This window comes from Furipterus horrens, unplaced genomic scaffold (assembly GCF_987537825.1).
Source record: "Furipterus horrens unplaced genomic scaffold, mFurHor1.1.pri manual_scaffold_10, whole genome shotgun sequence".
Classification (NCBI taxonomy): domain Eukaryota; kingdom Metazoa; phylum Chordata; class Mammalia; order Chiroptera; family Furipteridae; genus Furipterus; species Furipterus horrens.
In genome coordinates, this window is record NW_028327180.1 from 44,329,885 (window position 1) to 44,347,242 (window position 17,358).

General features: G+C 47.0%; 1 protein-coding gene across 2 annotated transcripts; it reads left to right on the top strand.

Annotated features, from left to right (window-relative positions):
• The first annotated feature begins 8,856 nt into the window (after positions 1-8,856).
• On the top strand, positions 8,857-17,299 carry DDX39A (DExD-box helicase 39A). Of its 2 annotated transcripts, none has more exons than XM_090289691.1 (11): positions 8,857-8,916; positions 13,334-13,545; positions 13,679-13,806; positions 14,429-14,521; positions 14,892-15,075; positions 15,773-15,891; positions 16,215-16,346; positions 16,440-16,549; positions 16,652-16,796; positions 16,920-17,067; positions 17,149-17,299. In XM_090289691.1, exons 2-11 carry the CDS (start codon positions 13,338-13,340, stop codon positions 17,163-17,165), a joined length of 1,284 nt encoding a protein of 427 aa, XP_090145817.1. In that variant the 5' UTR covers positions 8,857-8,916; positions 13,334-13,337; the 3' UTR covers positions 17,166-17,299. The 2 variants fall into 2 exon arrangements, with proteins under 2 accessions (XP_090145817.1, XP_090145818.1); XM_090289692.1 differs by having other exon boundaries at positions 8,862-8,927.
• Positions 17,300-17,358: the final 59 nt, after the last annotated feature.

Below are 17,358 nucleotides of genomic sequence, written 5' to 3' on the forward strand. Positions count from 1 at the left end.
ATCTGTGAAACAGGATTTTCCCAACCATCCCTCGGGTGTTGATAACGTAAAATAGTGCGGGCCAAGTGCTGAGAACACAGTAAGCGCTTGATAAGTGTTAGCTGCTGTCTTTTTTGTTATTGTTTTTATGAAAGGGTTTGAGTCCCAACTCCGTCAATGCTTTGCTGTGGGCCGTGTAGAACCTATGGCTGCCGAAACTGGTTTCCCCTCTGTAGGATGCGGACCAGCCTCTTCTTCGAGGCTGCTGTATGCAGTTGGCGTTCCATAAATGCAGACTCGTGTCCAAGCGGAGGTAGAGAGTGGAGGCTTCTGCAAAACGTCTCCAGGGTCTCCCGGAGTCTCTGGAGAGCAGCTTGGCTCCTAGCCCAATCTGTACTCTCTTTACAACCGGTGACTGGGCCAAACTGCCGTCCCTGGGGTGCGAGGCGGCGAGCGCTCCCTGGCGGCGGTGCCTGCACATTGGCGTCCTCTTGGGACCCACCAAAGCGCGGAGAGCTGTGGGTACCTTGGTGACTCGCAGCTGTATGTGGTTTGCCAGGGCACTATGTTTTCCTTTTCTTTTTTCCTCTGCATGACTCTTTGGGGTTTTAACGGAAAGAAAGAGAAGGAGGAGGAGAAATTATACCAATCCCGAATCTACCCACTTCTCTCACCTCCCAAGCTCCCCATTGGGTCCAGTCTCCATCTTCCCTTAACCACCAGTGACGGTCTCTTCCTTTCAGGTCTTTCAGCTCCGCCCTCAACCTCATAATCTGTTTTCCCCATAACAGGCCAAGGGTGTCTGCGAACAACGGTTCAATTCCTGTCCCTTTTCTGCTTAGATACCCTTATGGCTCCCACCTTTTCAGAGTAAAAGCCAAAGTTCTAACCATGGCCCACAAGGCCCTGCACGATCTGCCCCCTTCACCTTCCCTCTCTCCTTTCCTCCCACCTGCCACTTGTTCACTCCAAAAGGTCACCTTGGCTGTTCCTCGAATATTTATCAATTCAATGAAAGAACCCTTTGAGCTAGTTCTTTTGCTCTAGATTTACAGATGAGGAAACTGAGGCTCAGAGAGGTGCCCCTCATCTAAATAATGGAGCCAGGATATTTATGACCCTTGCCCTGGGGGACAGGGTGTTTTCCTCTAATTCTCCAACCCACCGATTTTACAGATGGGGAGGATATGGCAGAGTAAGGCTCCAAGCTGCCCCAGGGACTGGGCCACCCTGACTAGGGATGGGCCTTCTGCTGCCTGCCAGGTTCCCTCTCGGGATGGAATTGGGGAAACCTGCCAAATTCTCACTCCAACCTTCCAGCATGCATTTACTCAGTGATTACTTATCGATGCCCACCCAGGACTAGTGGCACTGGAAACAGTCACACTCCAGGCTTAATACTCAAAGACCAGCACTAATAGTATAATTTCAACCAAATACGACACCTACAGCTGTCTGGCCCCTCCCCAATCCATTCTAGAGCCTTGGAAACCCTAAATCACACCCCACCCCCACCTCTGCCTGCTGGAAAACCTGTTCACAGTTCTCTGGAGCTTTTAGGAAAAACTTTCCACCCCTCATCTGGTCTACAAGGTGATCCTATCAGGCCTCTGCCCACCTGTCCAGCCACATCCCCCTTATAACCCTTCATCCCTGTTGAATATCACTGGCCTTCTCTGTTCCTCAAATAGTGTCACCTTACTTCCAACCTCAGGGCCTTTGCACTGCTTGTTCCCTGATCTGGAATGCCCTTCCATCACATGTCCTCAAGGCTGCCCTCTTTTGATCATTTAAGTCTCAGTTTAAATATCACCTCCTCTGAGAAACCTTTCCAGAGTAATTCCATGCCCCATCATATCTGGCCCATGGCCCTGTTTTATTTATTTTAAATGTCATTCCTTTCTGAAATTGTTCAGTGTCTGGCCTATGCTCACTCAATCTTTGTGGAGTGAGTGGGCGCAGTGTGAGGAAAAAGGTATTCCAGGCCTGTGGGGACTTTGAGGAAGCAGTCACCCCAATGTGGAGAAGGCAGAAAGGCTGGTACTGAAATTGAGTTATGAAGAACAAACTAGGAATTTGCAAAGCAGATAAAAAGGAAAAGGGCATTTGGTGGAAGGAACAGCAGGAGCAAAGGACTAGAGGTGGGTGAGGAAGAACCTGGCATGTCCTGATTCCTCTGCCCCCATCTCCCCTCACTCTTCCCACTCTCACCTCACAGCCTCTTCACTGATCCTCAAACATACCTATTCCTGCCTCAGGGCCTTTGCACTGCCTGTTTCCTCTGCTTGCAATGCTTCTCCTCATTTTGGCATTCTGTCTTCCTCACTTCATTTCCATCTTTGCTCACTTTCTTAGAGAAGTCTTCCCTCACTACAGCTCTACCTAAAACATGTCCCATACCCTTCCTACATACTCTGCTCCTCACATAGTTAGATTTTTCTTCCTTGCAAGACTACTATTCCTTGACACTATTTTCTTTCTTGTCTGTCTTCACCAGGAAGATGTCAGCAACCCCAGGAGAGTAATCATTCTCTGTCTTGTTCACTGCTGGGTTCCTGGTTCCTAGAACATGTTCTAGCACACACACACACACACACACACACACACACACACAAAAAAAAAAGAAAGCTCAGTAACTACTTGATGTACAGGTGAACGAAAAAACAGGGCATCATAAAGGGCATGGCTAGGATTTGTAGTGCTGATGAAACTGGAGTGGGGGCAAGCTCCAGATGTTGCAGATGATGGCGGTAATGTTCAGACATGACCCTGAGAACGAACTGTGGGAGCTAGAAAGATTCTTAGCAGGGGAGGAACTGAATAAGAATTTTTTCTCTAAAGATAAAGCTCTTTACTAACCAAGTCTCCACCAGTAAAGGCCAGAGAGAGAAATGGGAGTAGATTTATCTACTGCAGAAGAACTAAATAAATGTATCAACAAGGCTAAGCCTGGAGGAGGAATAAAAAAGCAACTAAAAGAAAAAATGATACCATTAGGTACTTTGATATCCATTACTAAAATATCAGAAAGTGAAACCCTGTATGAAATTTGTGAATATGTATGGAGTAGTATGCTTGCAGTGTACCTTGCATCCTGGCTGAGGTCAGGCTACTGGGTTCAAATCCTGGCACTGTCACACACTAACAGTGAGACCCAGAACAAGTTACTTCACTGCTCTCTGCCTCAGTTTCCTCGTCTGTAACAGGGGAAGAAAATAGCAGCGCCTGACTCATAGGGTTGCTGGGAAGCTTAAGTGAATTGATTCTTGTTAAGCACAGAAGAGGGGTATGATCATTGTTCAGTCTCATTATATTTTAAAATTATTTTTTTTACTTCTGGCTAAGATGGAGGCTTAGACTGACATGCTCGGTCTCCCTCTACAACTAGAAAGGAATACAACTACCTCAAAACAAAAGATAACTAGAAATTCCAGAAAATAAAACTACACGGAACCCCCCCCCAAAAAAAAAAGAAACAGTGCTAGAGCATAAAGACTTGTTATAACTGGGGCTCTTCAGCTCTCAACTGAACTGCTCTTTTAAAAACAAGATACATGTAAGTTACTCCCTGACACCAACCATCCCTTCTCTCTGGGAGCAACACATTTTGCTTCTGTTTTCAGCTGCATTAAATGGCAGATTGGAGCTTAAGAAAAGAAAGAACATTTAGTGATTCCTCAGTGGCCACTTTATGAAAGGCATTTGGCGTATCATTTTCTATAGTCGTGAAGACCTGAAATAATGCCACAAACTAAGAAGCTTGAAAGTGCGGTTATTAGATATTTTTTTAAAATCTTGGTGAATAGTATACCTTGTTTTTGTTGTTGTTCTTTTTTTATTAAATTAGAGCTAATCCTCTCTAATTCCCAAGATTTTCAAATTTGACTAGATTTGCTGCTTTTACTGAACAATTTCTGATTTCTAATGCTTTTATTGTGTTGAAAGTTAAATACGTTCAAGAGATTCATTTTGTTTTAAAGGGGCTTATTGGAAATTGTAAGGACCTGATGTAATAACTGTCGCATGTCACAACAAAAGGCTTAGTATTACAGCTTCAGGGCAGTTCATCTTACATGATGAATTTTGTAGCCCTCATATTATGGCTTGGTACTTTGGCAGGGGATTACTCTTTAAATTTATTTCGTCTATGATAATAGTAAGAAAAAAGACTGGCACATTTGACTTGAGTTTGGGATTTAAGTATCATCACAATTGTATGGGGTTTTGCAATTTACTTATTAAGCATACAAAGAGCTGTTGCTAAAAATTACTTTACCTGTGTCATACGTCTGTCTTTGCTTGAGGTATGTTTAATACATTTTTGTAATGTTTTTCTTTAAAAGAAAAAAAATTATTTTTTAATCATTTTTCTATTACAGTTGTCCTGTTTCACCCTGCCATTGTCCTCCCCTGCACCACCCACCACCCCCTCTCCCACAGTCAATTCCCACCCTGTTGTTCATGTCTATGGTCAGTCTCATTATTTTTATTGAGGGTGTTGTTTCTGCAATGGGGGAGGTGAGTGGAATTGGGGAGGTGAGCATAAGTTACTTCTACTATCATCTATCATCATAGATGAATTTTGCCTCTTTTTTAACTTCATATTGGATGGAATCATTTTATGATATTTTAAAATATTTTTAAATATTTTAATTTATTTTTAGAGAGAGGGGAAGGGAGGGAGAAAGAGAGAAACATCGATGTGCAAGAGGAACATCGATTGGTGGCTTCTCACATGTCCCTAACTGGGGCTTGGCCCAAAACCCAGGCATGTGCCCTGACCCAGAGACCTTCCGGCCTGCAGGACAATGCCTAACCTACTGAGCCTCATCAGTCAGGGTTCATTTTATGATATTTTTGTGTCTGGATTTTTAATGTCTGGGCTTCTTTCAACATGTTTTGTTTTGTTTCTGTTAAAATAAAGTTCACATACCATATAATGCACTCTTTTAAAGTGTGCAATCTAGTGATTTTTAGTATATTAACAATGAATATGTTTTTGACATTCATCCATAAGTCATGCGTACCAGTAGCTCATTCCTTTTTATTCCTAGTGTCATCCATGGTGTGAATGGACTGCAGTTTCTTCATTCACTTGTTGATGGACATTTGAGTTTGCAGTTTGGGCCTAGTATGCATCAAGAATGTTCATTGCTTGTTATCTTTTTGTGGGCAAAAATTATTTCATGTACTGTTAGATGTCTATCTAGAAGGATTGTATAATCATGAGGTAGGTGCCTATTTAACTCAATGGGTCTCATCTGGGGTGATTTTGTCTCCTCTCCCAAGGAGAACATTAACAATGTCTGGAGATATTTTGGGTTGTCACCACTGTGGGTGGGGTAGTCGCTACTAGCATCTACGGTCAGCCAGGGATGCTGCTGAACACCCTACAGTGGGACAGCTCCCACCACAAATAATGATCAGGCCCAAATAGCAGGAGTGCTGAAGTTGAGAAACCTGGGTAACCTTATTACGAACTAGTGAATCATTTTCCAAAGTGACTTTCTTGTTTTATATGTTCATCAGAGCTTGTCCAGCCCTTGGCACTGTCAGTCTTTTTCTTTTTAGCCATTTTGGAATGGTGTGTTTTAAATCCTTTGTATCTTAAAATAATTTTGAATTGAATTAAGCCAATATGAAAGATCTTAATATTTATTAACCCTATGAGTGCCATGTGTAATTCGAAATTTGGATCAACATGAAAAACAGTTATATCAATATATAACCTGAGGTACAAAATAAGAGAACAAAACATAAAATATTTATAATTCCATTGTTATTTACATTTATAGCCATTGGAACAAAGAGTCGCTGGGAGTGACGCTGGCACTTTTGGGAAAATTTGTCAGCATCACTCATAGCGACATTGGCATTCAAAGTGTTAATCTTGGCTGGTTGGGTGGTGGGTGTACTTTAGGAGGCTCTGATATTTTCCCTTTCTGGATTTAAAGTTTGGGCAACGGTTGTACGCTTGGGTCTCTGTTTCTATCTTCAGAGGATGCTGGCCAAGTCTAATGGTGGGAGGTCGCCTAGGCATGAATCTCTGCAGCTGTGTGACCTTGGGCCTGGGGTTAACCCTCTCTGGACGTCAGGCCACCCACCTGACAGTGAATGTGCTAAAGCATGCACCTCTTTGTGGGGTGAGAATTCAATCTTTGTATTTCTTTCTTTATTTATTTATTACTGCTTTGAGAGAGAGAAACATTTATTTGTTGTTTTGCTTATTTATGCATTCATTGGTTGATTCTTGTATGTGCCCTGATGAGAGATCGAACTGCAACCTTGGCCTATTGGGACGACACTCTAACCAACTGAGCTATGGACAGTACAATCTATGTATAAATTTAGATTCCTTAGGACAAGACTGAGCACTAACACAGGACCTAGGGTGAGGAGAGTGAGGCAATTGCCTCAGATACAAGATTTAAGAGGGTGCTAGAAAACTCAAGATACGCAATGCTTTAATGCAGTAATTTTTTAAAAAATTAATGCAACAAGTCCAAATAAGGACAGGATCAGTAATTTTTATCTTTTTCTCCTGCCTCAGGCATCAACATGGCTTGGTGTCTGAAGCATTGTTACTGATTCCTGTTTTTACTTAAAATTTTGATATTTTGTTTAGATAGATTTAAGACATTTGTTTTGATTTTAAAATAGTGCACTCAAATAGTATTTATCTTGATGACTGAAAAAATATCATTTATCTTGTTTTTTGTTTAGTGCCCCCTTAAATTTTGCATGCCTCACCCTCATCCTGGCCCTGCTGGGCACACAGCAAGAGCTCTGTACGTGTTATGGTGTAATTACGCAAATTACCTACAATATCTACTTTACAATATGTAAGCCTTCCTCTGGATTGACTGTTTTCTCTTCATTGGGAGTTTTGGCTGAATCTATACCTCTAGTGACTTCAGCTTTATATCAGTTGTTGAGAACATAGACCCCAAGATAGCCTAAACTATTGAAATTGAAATGCTAGAACCTTCTTGAAATATGGTGGTAGGGGCTTAAGGAGACTGGAATGCTAGAGTTGGCTTATCTCACCCCCTAACCCCCGATCCACAAATCAAAATACATCTGATAAAAGACTGACTATACCAGGTAAGGACTGAGAGTAACTGTAATTTTCAAAGGGTGCTAGTAGGAATGTGAATGGAACTTCCACTTAGGAAAACTCAGGATCCACCCAAAACAAGTACAAAATATTAAATGTCAGCTGTACCAAAAAAGAAAAAAATAAAACAAAAAAACCTCAGGATCTACTAAAGCTACACACATGATCTACAGTCCACCATTCCACTTCCAGGTATTTACCATGGAGATGTGAACTTAACTTCACAACAGTACCTTTACAATCTTTATTCATAATGGCCAAACACTGAAAAAAACAAATATACATCAATAAATGAATGGCAAGTTTACATTGGCTATACTGTGGTATAACCAAACAGTGGAACACTATGCAGCAATAGAAAAGAATGAAGTATTGATATGTGCAATAACATGGACAAATTTCAAAACATTTTGTTGAACAAAAGAAGCCAGACATGAAAGACAATGTGTTGAATGATTCCATTTACATGAAATTCAAAAACGACAAAACTATAGTGATAGAAAGCCATATAGTGGTTGCCTGGTGCGGGCAAGGAGGCAGGTAGAGTGGTAAGGGGTGTGGTTGACCTGAGAAGACCACAAGGGAGCTTGTTGGAAATGTTCCATATCTTCACTTGGCAATAGTCACTTCGGTGACAATCTGTTCCCTTTACTATAAACTTTACCTAAGTACTGTTAGGGATAAAGAAGCAAGCCAGTGACTCTCAAACCAGTAGGAGATAATTAACAGATGAATCATGGAAAAGGGGAGAGGAAATGACATTTCACAGCTCCTCACACATATCTCTGGGATCAAAAGAAGGACAATTGTCATCACCAAACACAGAGAAATGGGAAGATGTAGCTAGATAACTTTGCAAATAAGTTGGAGATAGACCTATAACTAAGTGACCCTTAATCACACCCTGAGTTAAGTAGTTAATCCTGTTAGATTGTGAACCCGGATTATCCAGTAATGGAGAAACGGGGGAGAAGGAGAGGGGAGGGGGAGCTCATCGCATTAGTATAAAACCAGTTTACTTTATCTACTTGGAGCACATGCTCTTGGCTGGCTGTGCGCCCAACTCTGCAGACTCGTGAATAAACTTGGCTTTGCTGCTTAAATCCTGTGTCCCAGTGATTTATTGTGAGCACTTCTCACAGTACTAAGAGAAAACCTCTTCATTTTGGTTTTGTGGCCTGAACTCGCATAGCCAATAGCACAGCGTCTGACTCAGGACATGACTCTCAGCAAACAGGAACTGTTACTATGACTTTATCTCACTCCGGTGCTCTTGAGAGGCCCCTTTCCCAATGGAAGCATAAAATGTTCTCTCCACGCTGGGGTCAATCCAAGCTTCCAATCTTCCTCAGAGTCTTCCCCCTGGGGGACAAGGAGGTCGCAGTTAATGCCAAAGCCCTAAGTACCGTGCAAAGCGTAGAGAACGCATTTCATAAAAGAAACACACTAGCTACGTACAGGTCAACTATCCCGGATTCGATTGCCAGTATCAACTATGGCGGCGCCCACGTGGTGTCAAACTGTGATCATGTGACCGTACGTAGATGCCGGCACAGCTCCGGACGCCTATTTTTAGATTGACCAATGAACTCAAGGCAAGAGGCACGCCCTCCTTTGTCTGTCCACCAATAGTCTCCCGACGCCTTCCGGAGAGTCCAATCACCGCTTCCTCCTCTCTTGATTGACAGGCCAGTGGTCCATTGAGCAAACTCTCAGTCGGACTGAGGAGGCAGCAAGCGCGTAACTCGCGTTGGGCGCGGTTCTGGTAACCTGGGTTGGTCGGCCCTTCTAGAAGCACGCGGAGGTGAACGGGGAACCAAGTAAGCGACAGGTCGGAGCGCGGGGCCCCGGTGGGGGGCCGTTGGGCCTGCAGGAAAGGGGAGAACGCCGGGGGTTGAGAGGAGGAGCAGGGAGTGTGAGACGAGGGGTGGAGGGTAGGCGGTTGGGGCGCTCGCGCTCGCGGTTGCAACCGTTGGGCGCCGGGGCGCATGCTCCAGGGGCGGGACGGCAGTGGGCGCGCGGGATTTGGGGCCCGTTTCCGGAAGGTGCTGTCATGGCGTCCCATGGGGGATCTTGACTTAGAGCGAGAACTTTCTTCTCCGAGATCTTGAGGCTTCCCGGGACTGTTTGGGCGTGGGGCTTCGGAAGGCAACGCTGGGGTCTCGTGCCGCAATGGAAGAAACCGGAGCTTGTAGATGTGACTGGCTTCTCCGAGCCAGAGGGACTTATCCTATTTCACTCGACTCTGTTCTTGCCCTGCATTTAGTGGGGGATTAGTGATTCCAGGGATTTAGGCCAAAAAACATGCCCTAGGGAACAAACTCTTAACGGATATTCTTCCAGGAATTTGAGGGTAAAAGGGTACACGTACGTGTCTGAGTTGTCACTTGTGGTGCCAGCTTCCAAGTTCATCCACTCCTGGGGCCTCAGCAGTTTGTCACCCCTTCTGGGTGGGACAAATCTCGCCAGATTCTTTCCTGATCTAATTGGTTTTGAGGTTTAGATCCTGGTTGGCCAGTTTCTAGAAAATTTTGCTCCCCCAAATTTGTTCCCAAATCAGCCTACCCATAAAAACAAAACGACTTTGTTTGACCTCTTTGTGTATTTTAAATACCACCTCTTGTTAGCTAGGTTTGAAGCCCAGCGTGTCATACACTGGCTCTCTTATGCCAACAAATCACCTAGGGCATTGGTCCTACCTTGTAGAGTGTTCCAGTCTCTTCCCTACTTAACATGGCCCCTACCTTGGTTAATCCTCTTTCCCTTGGTGACTGATTTTCCCTAATGCCAGTCTCACCCCCCATTCCTACTCCCAGTAACTTGCTCTTGGGCAAATGGAGGGCAAATACTGATTGAGTCACTCAAATCTAAAACCTAATCAGAGATTCCCTAGTACAAACACCTTGGACCTGATCAGCTCCTCCACCGTTGTCTTCTGCCTCTGTGTCAACCAGCCAGCCCTGCTCTTCATCCCTCAAAAAGGTCTGGTGCTTTTGGAAATGACCCGTTTCTCCTGTTCTCTCTGCTGCCTGGGGAATTATCCCTTCCTGTCTTTGCTAATTGAAATCCTCGGGGCTTGTATCAAATGACCTCTTTCAAGAATCAGATAAGAATAGTGCTCACTTTAGCCCCTAAACTCTGCCTTGAGGACTTGGTTGAGTGCTTACCTGGTGTATACCAGGTCCTGTTAAGTTCTTGTCTGGGTGGCTGGCATGACTTGAGGGGTGCTTTTTAGATTGGGGCGAGCAGGAAATGCCTTTCTGTAGCAGCATGTCCGAAGGAAGTGGAGGAATTCCTGACCTTTCCAGGCAGCAGAAGCAATGTGTGCAAAGGTGCAGAGGCTAGTTGGAGGCTCAGCAGTTTAGGCCAGTGGAGGCGGGGAGTGGGAGAAATGAGGTCTGATCAGAGGGAATCAGATCGTATAGGGCCTGGTAGGATGGTGAGAACTCTGGAGTTTTATTCTGAGCACAGTGGGAGCCTGTGGAGGATTTTGAGCAAGAGTGACATTCTCTGACTTAGCTTCTGTACGCTCCTTCTGGCTGCTCTGGGGAGAGTGGATGAAGCGTCATGGGGGCTGGAAAACAGAGACCAGTGAGGGGGGCTGTTTGTAAAATCCAGGCAAGAGATGATGGTACCCAGATTCCCATCACCTGACAATGAGTAAACTGGTACTGTGTTCCCTACAGTGGAATACTCAGCCATGAAAAGGCATGAAGTACTGATACACGTTCCAGCATGGATAAATCTTGAAAACATGCTGCTTGAAAGAAGCCAGACACAAAGGACCACATATTGTATGATTGCATTACAGTAGTCCCTTTCTATATTGTGGTTCACTTATCGCAGCCTCACTGTATCGCGGGATTTTTTAAAGTATTATATTTAATTATTTATTGCGGATTTTTCACTATATCATGGGATTTTGCAGTACTGTATATGTATATTGTTAAAGTTACGTAGTTTTAAGAGTGTAGAATATGTTTAAGAACATAAGTAGTGTTTATAAAAGTGGAAAAGGTTAATAAGGGAGTGGGAACAGTTTACAAGTGTGTGGGAAGGGTTTATAAAGCTTTAAAATATATAAATACTAAAATAAATGTAAGGTTCCTTCTTCGCAGATTTTCACCTATCGTGGGGGGTCTAGAACGTAATACCTGCGATAAGTGAGGGAATTCTGTATATTAAATGTCCAAAATAGGCATATCCATAGAAGGAAAGTAGGTAGTGGATGCCAGTGGGTTTGGAAGGATATGATGATAGCTAAAGGGTAGTTTAAGGTGGTGAGATGTTCTAAAACTGACTGTGGTGATGATTGTATATATCTATGATTACACTAAAAACCACTGGATTGTATACTTTAAATGGTGTAGTATGTGAATATTTCTATAAACTGTTTTAAATAAAAAAAGAAAGGGTGCCCTGGCTGGTGTGTCTCAATGGATTGAGCACTGGCCTGTGAACCAAAAGGTTGCTGGTTCAATTCCCAGTCAGGGCACATGCCTGGGTTACAGGCCAGGCCTCCAGTTGGGGGTGTGCAAGAGGCAACTGATTGATGTATCTCTCACACATTGGTGTTTTTCTCCCTCTCCTCCCTCCTTTCCCCTCTAAATAAATAAATAAATAAAATTTTTAAAAAAAGAAAGAGGGTCATGGCCAGGTACTTCAGTTGGTTAGTGTCATCCCAATTTGCCGAGGTTGCTGGTTTGATCCCTGGTCAGGGCACATACAAGAATCAACCAATGAATGTATACATAGATGAAACAACAAATTGGTTTCTCTCTCTCCCCCCCCCCCACTTCTCCCCCCACCCCGCTCCTCTTCCTCCTCTCCTGCCCTCTAAAATCAATAAATAGAAAAATAAAGGCGATTGAGACCTGCAGGGTAGCAAGGGTAAGAACTGGCCTGATCATTCTGGTGGGATTTGTTGGCTCATTGCACAGGAGGGTGAGAAAGAGAAGACAGAGCCTTTGAGAGACTGGAATTGCCTTTTCTGAGATGGGGAAGCAGGCCTATGGGGAGAAATGAAGGGTTTTGAGCTGAACTTGCAATGGGAAATACAGAAGAGGTGGCTGGTAGTTGAGTCTGGAGTTGAGAGGAGTGCTGTTAGAGACACAAGTTTGAAAGGACTCGGCACAGAGGTGGTGGAAGCCTTGGGGCCATATGAAATAGATGGGAAAATGAGTGACAGGAAAGCCAGAAACTGGGTCCAGGGCTGTCTGCACCCAGCTCAGGAAGAGGGGCTCGTTCAGCACTACCACCCACTAGATTGGAGGCTGGGGTGGGGCAGGAGTGACAAAAGACAGTATTGTCATGTGTGGATTCCCTGTAACACCTGTAGCACCTCTTGTACCCAGTAGGTGCTCTGCGTGTATTGGATTAAGTAAAGCCAGAAGGTGAGCTAGCTTTGTATTAATTCCATTTACCATCTCAGCTTCATTTTTATCAGCCTAGGCCCAATGGGAGGCTTTTTCATGAGAGCACTTAACTATTCCCCAGTGCAGACCACAGAGAGCGAGAGGAGCTGGGCTGGGCAGATGCTGCTCTCTCGTAAACTCAGGTCTCTGTGCCTTCAGGTACAGGCAGGGTGGGTTCCCTGGGGATTGATAGGGACAGGGCTTTTTTAAGCTGGGTGGTCTCAGGTGGTTCATTAGAACTGAAACCAGAATTCTGAGAAAGGCATTTGCGCAGAGATCTGGAAGCAGTTCATTTTGCTAGCATCAGTGGGCAGTAAAAGCTTGGGGTAGGGGCTTGATTAGTCTGAGCAACCAAGTAAGACTGGGGGTGATTTGAAAAGGGTGGTATGGAATGAAGTCGGCAGGGGCCAAGGAGATGGGTTGTGAGGGCTGTGGGGAGGAACTGGGATATCACTGACAGCAAGCGTGTGTACGTGTGAGTAGCTGGCAGGGTATAGGGAGAGCTGAGGCGGCTTGGAGCAGAGTGATAGAGATGTGGCCACAACAGGCTGAAGCTGGGAAGTGCTGCACAGATGGAGCTGTTGGGATGTGCTGCTGGAGTTAATGTGAGGGTGGGGGAAAGAAAGGCCATCAAATGATGTTCTGTCTCAGCTTTAAAGCTGGGTGGCTTTCCAGGCCAGCCCTTACTGACCCCAGTGCATTGCTGCCTTGTACCTGTGTCAACAGCCTATGGTCCCTGTGTAGCCTTTTCCCTTGCCTGGTGGGCTTTCCTGCTTGCATCTCAATCGCTTCTCTGGGCCCTTCTTCCTTCCTCTGTTCTCAGTATTATGGCGGAACAGGATGTGGAAAATGAGCTTCTGGATTACGAGGAAGATGAAGAGCCCCAGGCTCCTGCAGAAAGCACCCCAGCACCCCCTAAGAAAGATGTCAAGGGGTCCTACGTTTCCATCCACAGCTCTGGCTTCCGGGACTTTCTGCTGAAGCCTGAGCTCCTGAGGGCAATAGTGGACTGTGGCTTTGAGCATCCATCTGAAGGTACACCTCTCTGGTCCTCCCCACCATGTCCTCCTCTGACCGCCCTCACTGTGGTTCCCTCAGCCACTTGGTAAGGGGTCCACACAGAGGGAGCATCCGGTTTTCAGCCACTCATGTGCTCTCTCTCCCTCAGTTCAGCACGAGTGTATTCCCCAAGCCATCCTGGGCATGGACGTCCTGTGCCAGGCGAAGTCTGGAATGGGCAAGACAGCGGTCTTCGTGCTGGCCACCCTGCAGCAGATTGAGCCCGTCAACGGACAGGTGGGTGGATGCCCTCCCTCCCAGGCCTAACCTACCTGCGGTAGCAGGTACCACAGCTCCTCCTATTAAAAATTCCTGTTCCCACGTTCTCTTTGTGGGCTTTTAAAATGAAGTACAGTACTTAGTTGAAACAGAATTCCCCCAGAAATAATAAGCCAAGAGAAAAAACTAGAAAGTGCCCACAGTTTTACCATCCAGAGACATGGCTGTTATTTCTCTGTGTATTTTCTAAATTGTCCCTGTTTCTGAAGGGGGATTATACTGCACACAGTTTTGTTACTGCCATTGTTGCTGACAGACCATAGTTGTCTTCTCATGTCATAAAAATTGTGTTCCATTCTCTTAGGGGATAATTGAGGTGAAGACCAGTGTTCTGTTTTGGTTGTGCTGGGGCAACAACCTTGGGCTGCCTGTGGGTGCATGAGCTCTTGTTTTCTTTGGGTGCATAGTGAAGGAGTGGGGTTTCGTGGGAGGTTGTAGTATGGTTGCAGAAGGCCAGGTTAGCTGGAGAGTGGAGACTCAGCCTGGGGCCTGTCACTGGCTAAAGAGCAGTAGTGTGGGCTCTCGCCAGGGAGGATTTAGGACACTTCCTTGAGTGAGTCTCTCCTGCCCACCCCTACAGGTGACAGTCCTGGTCATGTGCCACACTCGGGAGCTGGCCTTTCAGATCAGCAAGGAGTATGAGCGCTTCTCCAAGTACATGCCCAGTGTCAAGGTGAGCCCCCCTGGGCCAGGCCAGGTGCCATGTTGTCCTCTGCAGCCTGGCTGGCCTCAGCTCTGGCCCAGCCAGCATTTACCAAACTTGGCTGCAGCAGCTACCTTTGGGGTTTGCTGTGGTTTATACTCTTAAAAGTCTGATGAATTATGCATGGCCCCAGAGGCCTGTGCCGGTCTTGGCCCTGGGCTGCTTTTCAGTGGAGCTGTGCCCAAGCTCTCAGGCCTTTTTAGGCTTGGAGTATTGGGGCCTGCTGCACACACCCAGCCTGAGTTGGCAAGGCTGCGGGCTGGGTGGCTGTCATTATGGAGCAGGGTGAGAGGCTTCGGCCCCAGAATGGGCAAAAGTGACTTCCTCTCCACCTTTATAGGTGTCCGTGTTCTTTGGGGGCCTTTCCATCAAGAAGGACGAAGAAGTGTTGAAAAAGAACTGTCCCCATGTCGTGGTGGGGACTCCAGGACGCATCTTGGCACTCGTGCGGAATAGAAGCCTCAACTTGAGGAACGTGAAGCACTTTGTGCTGGACGAGTGTGACAAGATGCTGGAGCAGCTGGGTGAGTGTCCTCACTGGGTCTGTGGGGGCTTCCAGAGACCCACCAAGCCGCACCTTACCCCTTCTCAGTTCCCTAGACTTCAGAGCCAGGTGAGCCCTGACAGACAGGCCAAGGGTTTCCCCAAAGTGGGGTCACGTGGGTGGCCGACACACAGGTCTCCTGCAAATGATTTTAGGGCAAGTTTTTGTTTTGGCTGAATGTGACCTGCTACTTCTGACTCCAAGTTGAGTGAGACCACAGGGCCCGAATGAGCCACTGTCTGGTCTGGCACACATATATGTTAGCCCTAGGCTTGCCATGGCCTCATCTCTTGCTGGGTTAGTTCTAGGCTCCCTGCCTGCCCTCAGTGAGCCCTGACAGGGCTGGTCAGAGATGGGGCTTGTGTCCTGGGAGGCAGCTGCAGCTCTCACCCCAGCGGCTGTCTCTGCTTCAGGCTCCCCTCCCTGAAGCATGGCTCGAGGTGCGCTGACACGGCTGCTCCGCTCTGGCAGCGTGTAAGTGGATTGCAGCTCCTCCCGGGCCTGCGCTCACCCTGAGATGAGCCCCACAGGCATTGGGGATTTGCCCCCTCCCTCCACTCCTTGCTCACACCACCCTCATCTTGGTGCCAGGTTGGGAGGGGCTGGGACTGGTCTTGGGTGGGGGTTGAGATTTGGCAGGTGTTCATACCCACCTCTTTCTTGTCCTCCCCACCCAGACATGCGGCGGGATGTGCAGGAGATCTTCCGCCTGACGCCCCATGAGAAGCAGTGCATGATGTTCAGCGCCACCCTGAGCAAGGAGATCCGGCCTGTCTGCAGGAAGTTCATGCAAGATGTGAGTAGGGCACTGGCCAAGACCTCAGTGTGGCAGCTTTGGCCCTCCTGGGTCCTGGGGACCAAGCTGACTGCTGCATGACAGCCACAGCACAGCAATGCTGAGAGGCTGCGGAGCCCTCCCTCCCTCCTCTGTCTTGTTAGCTTGGTCCACAGCTGAGCCAGACCGGAGCTTAGATCCAGCTTTTGGGAGAGACATGCTTACTGGGTGCAGCAGCCTCTCTGGAAAGCATCACAGCATGGAGTCGCTCCTGGAAGGTTCTGGGCAGGCAGGGTGCCCAGAAGTAAAGCCTTGCCCGCCCCTTCCTGCTCCCCTCCCCTCAGCCTATGGAGGTGTTTGTGGATGACGAGACCAAGCTCACACTGCATGGGCTGCAGCAGTACTATGTCAAGCTCAAAGACAGTGAAAAGAACCGTAAACTCTTCGACTTGCTGGATGTGCTGGAGTTTAACCAGGTGACACTGCTGTTGCTTGTGGGGGGGTTCTAGGCCTTTGGGAGGACAGAGCATGGGGACTCTGGCCTTGACTCTGCTGCCTCCCTCTGGCAGGTGGTGATCTTCGTGAAGTCGGTGCAGCGCTGCATGGCCCTGGCCCAGCTGCTTGTGGAGCAGAACTTCCCGGCCATCGCCATCCACAGGGGCATGGCCCAGGAAGAGCGGTGAGTGCATGCTGCCATGAAGGCCTGAGGCAGGACCCTCGGAGGGAGTGCTACCCCGGAACCCAGTACCTGATGGCTGCCTCTTGTTCCTCTGGCACCCAGCCTGTCGCGCTATCAGCAGTTCAAGGACTTCCAGCGGCGGATCTTGGTGGCCACCAATCTGTTTGGCCGAGGGATGGACATTGAGCGAGTCAACATTGTCTTCAATTATGACATGCCTGAGGACTCGGACACCTACCTCCACCGGGTGAGTGGCCCCACAGGGGTGTCACCTCCCTGATGATCCCTTTTGGGGTGGCTCCCTAGCCTGACCTGTTCTCAGGTCCCCAGGTGTCTCTGTGGCCTAACCTGTGCTCATATCTCCCTGCAGGTGGCCCGTGCAGGTCGCTTTGGCACCAAAGGACTAGCTATCACTTTTGTGTCAGATGAGAATGACGCCAAAATCCTCAATGATGTCCAGGACAGGTTTGAAGTGAATGTGGCAGAGCTTCCTGAAGAAATTGACATCTCCACATACAGTAAGTGGCTTGGGCAGGAGAGGTGGGCTGGGGTCCAGCAGCTTCTCCTTTCTAAGTGGCCTCCCCATGTGTGTCTTACAGTTGAGCAGAGCCGGTAACCATGTGCCTGACGTCCTGGAGCCACCCTGCTTCCCATATGCTGCTTCAAGTCCTCTTTCTAGGCCACAGTAGGCCTTTCTTTTTACTGTTTAAAAGCTGTAGATTTGTGTAAGAGTAAATTTTTATTACGAAAGCCTGACTCCCACCCATCTGTTTCTTACTGGTCTTTCCACATTTCACAGACACAATGGG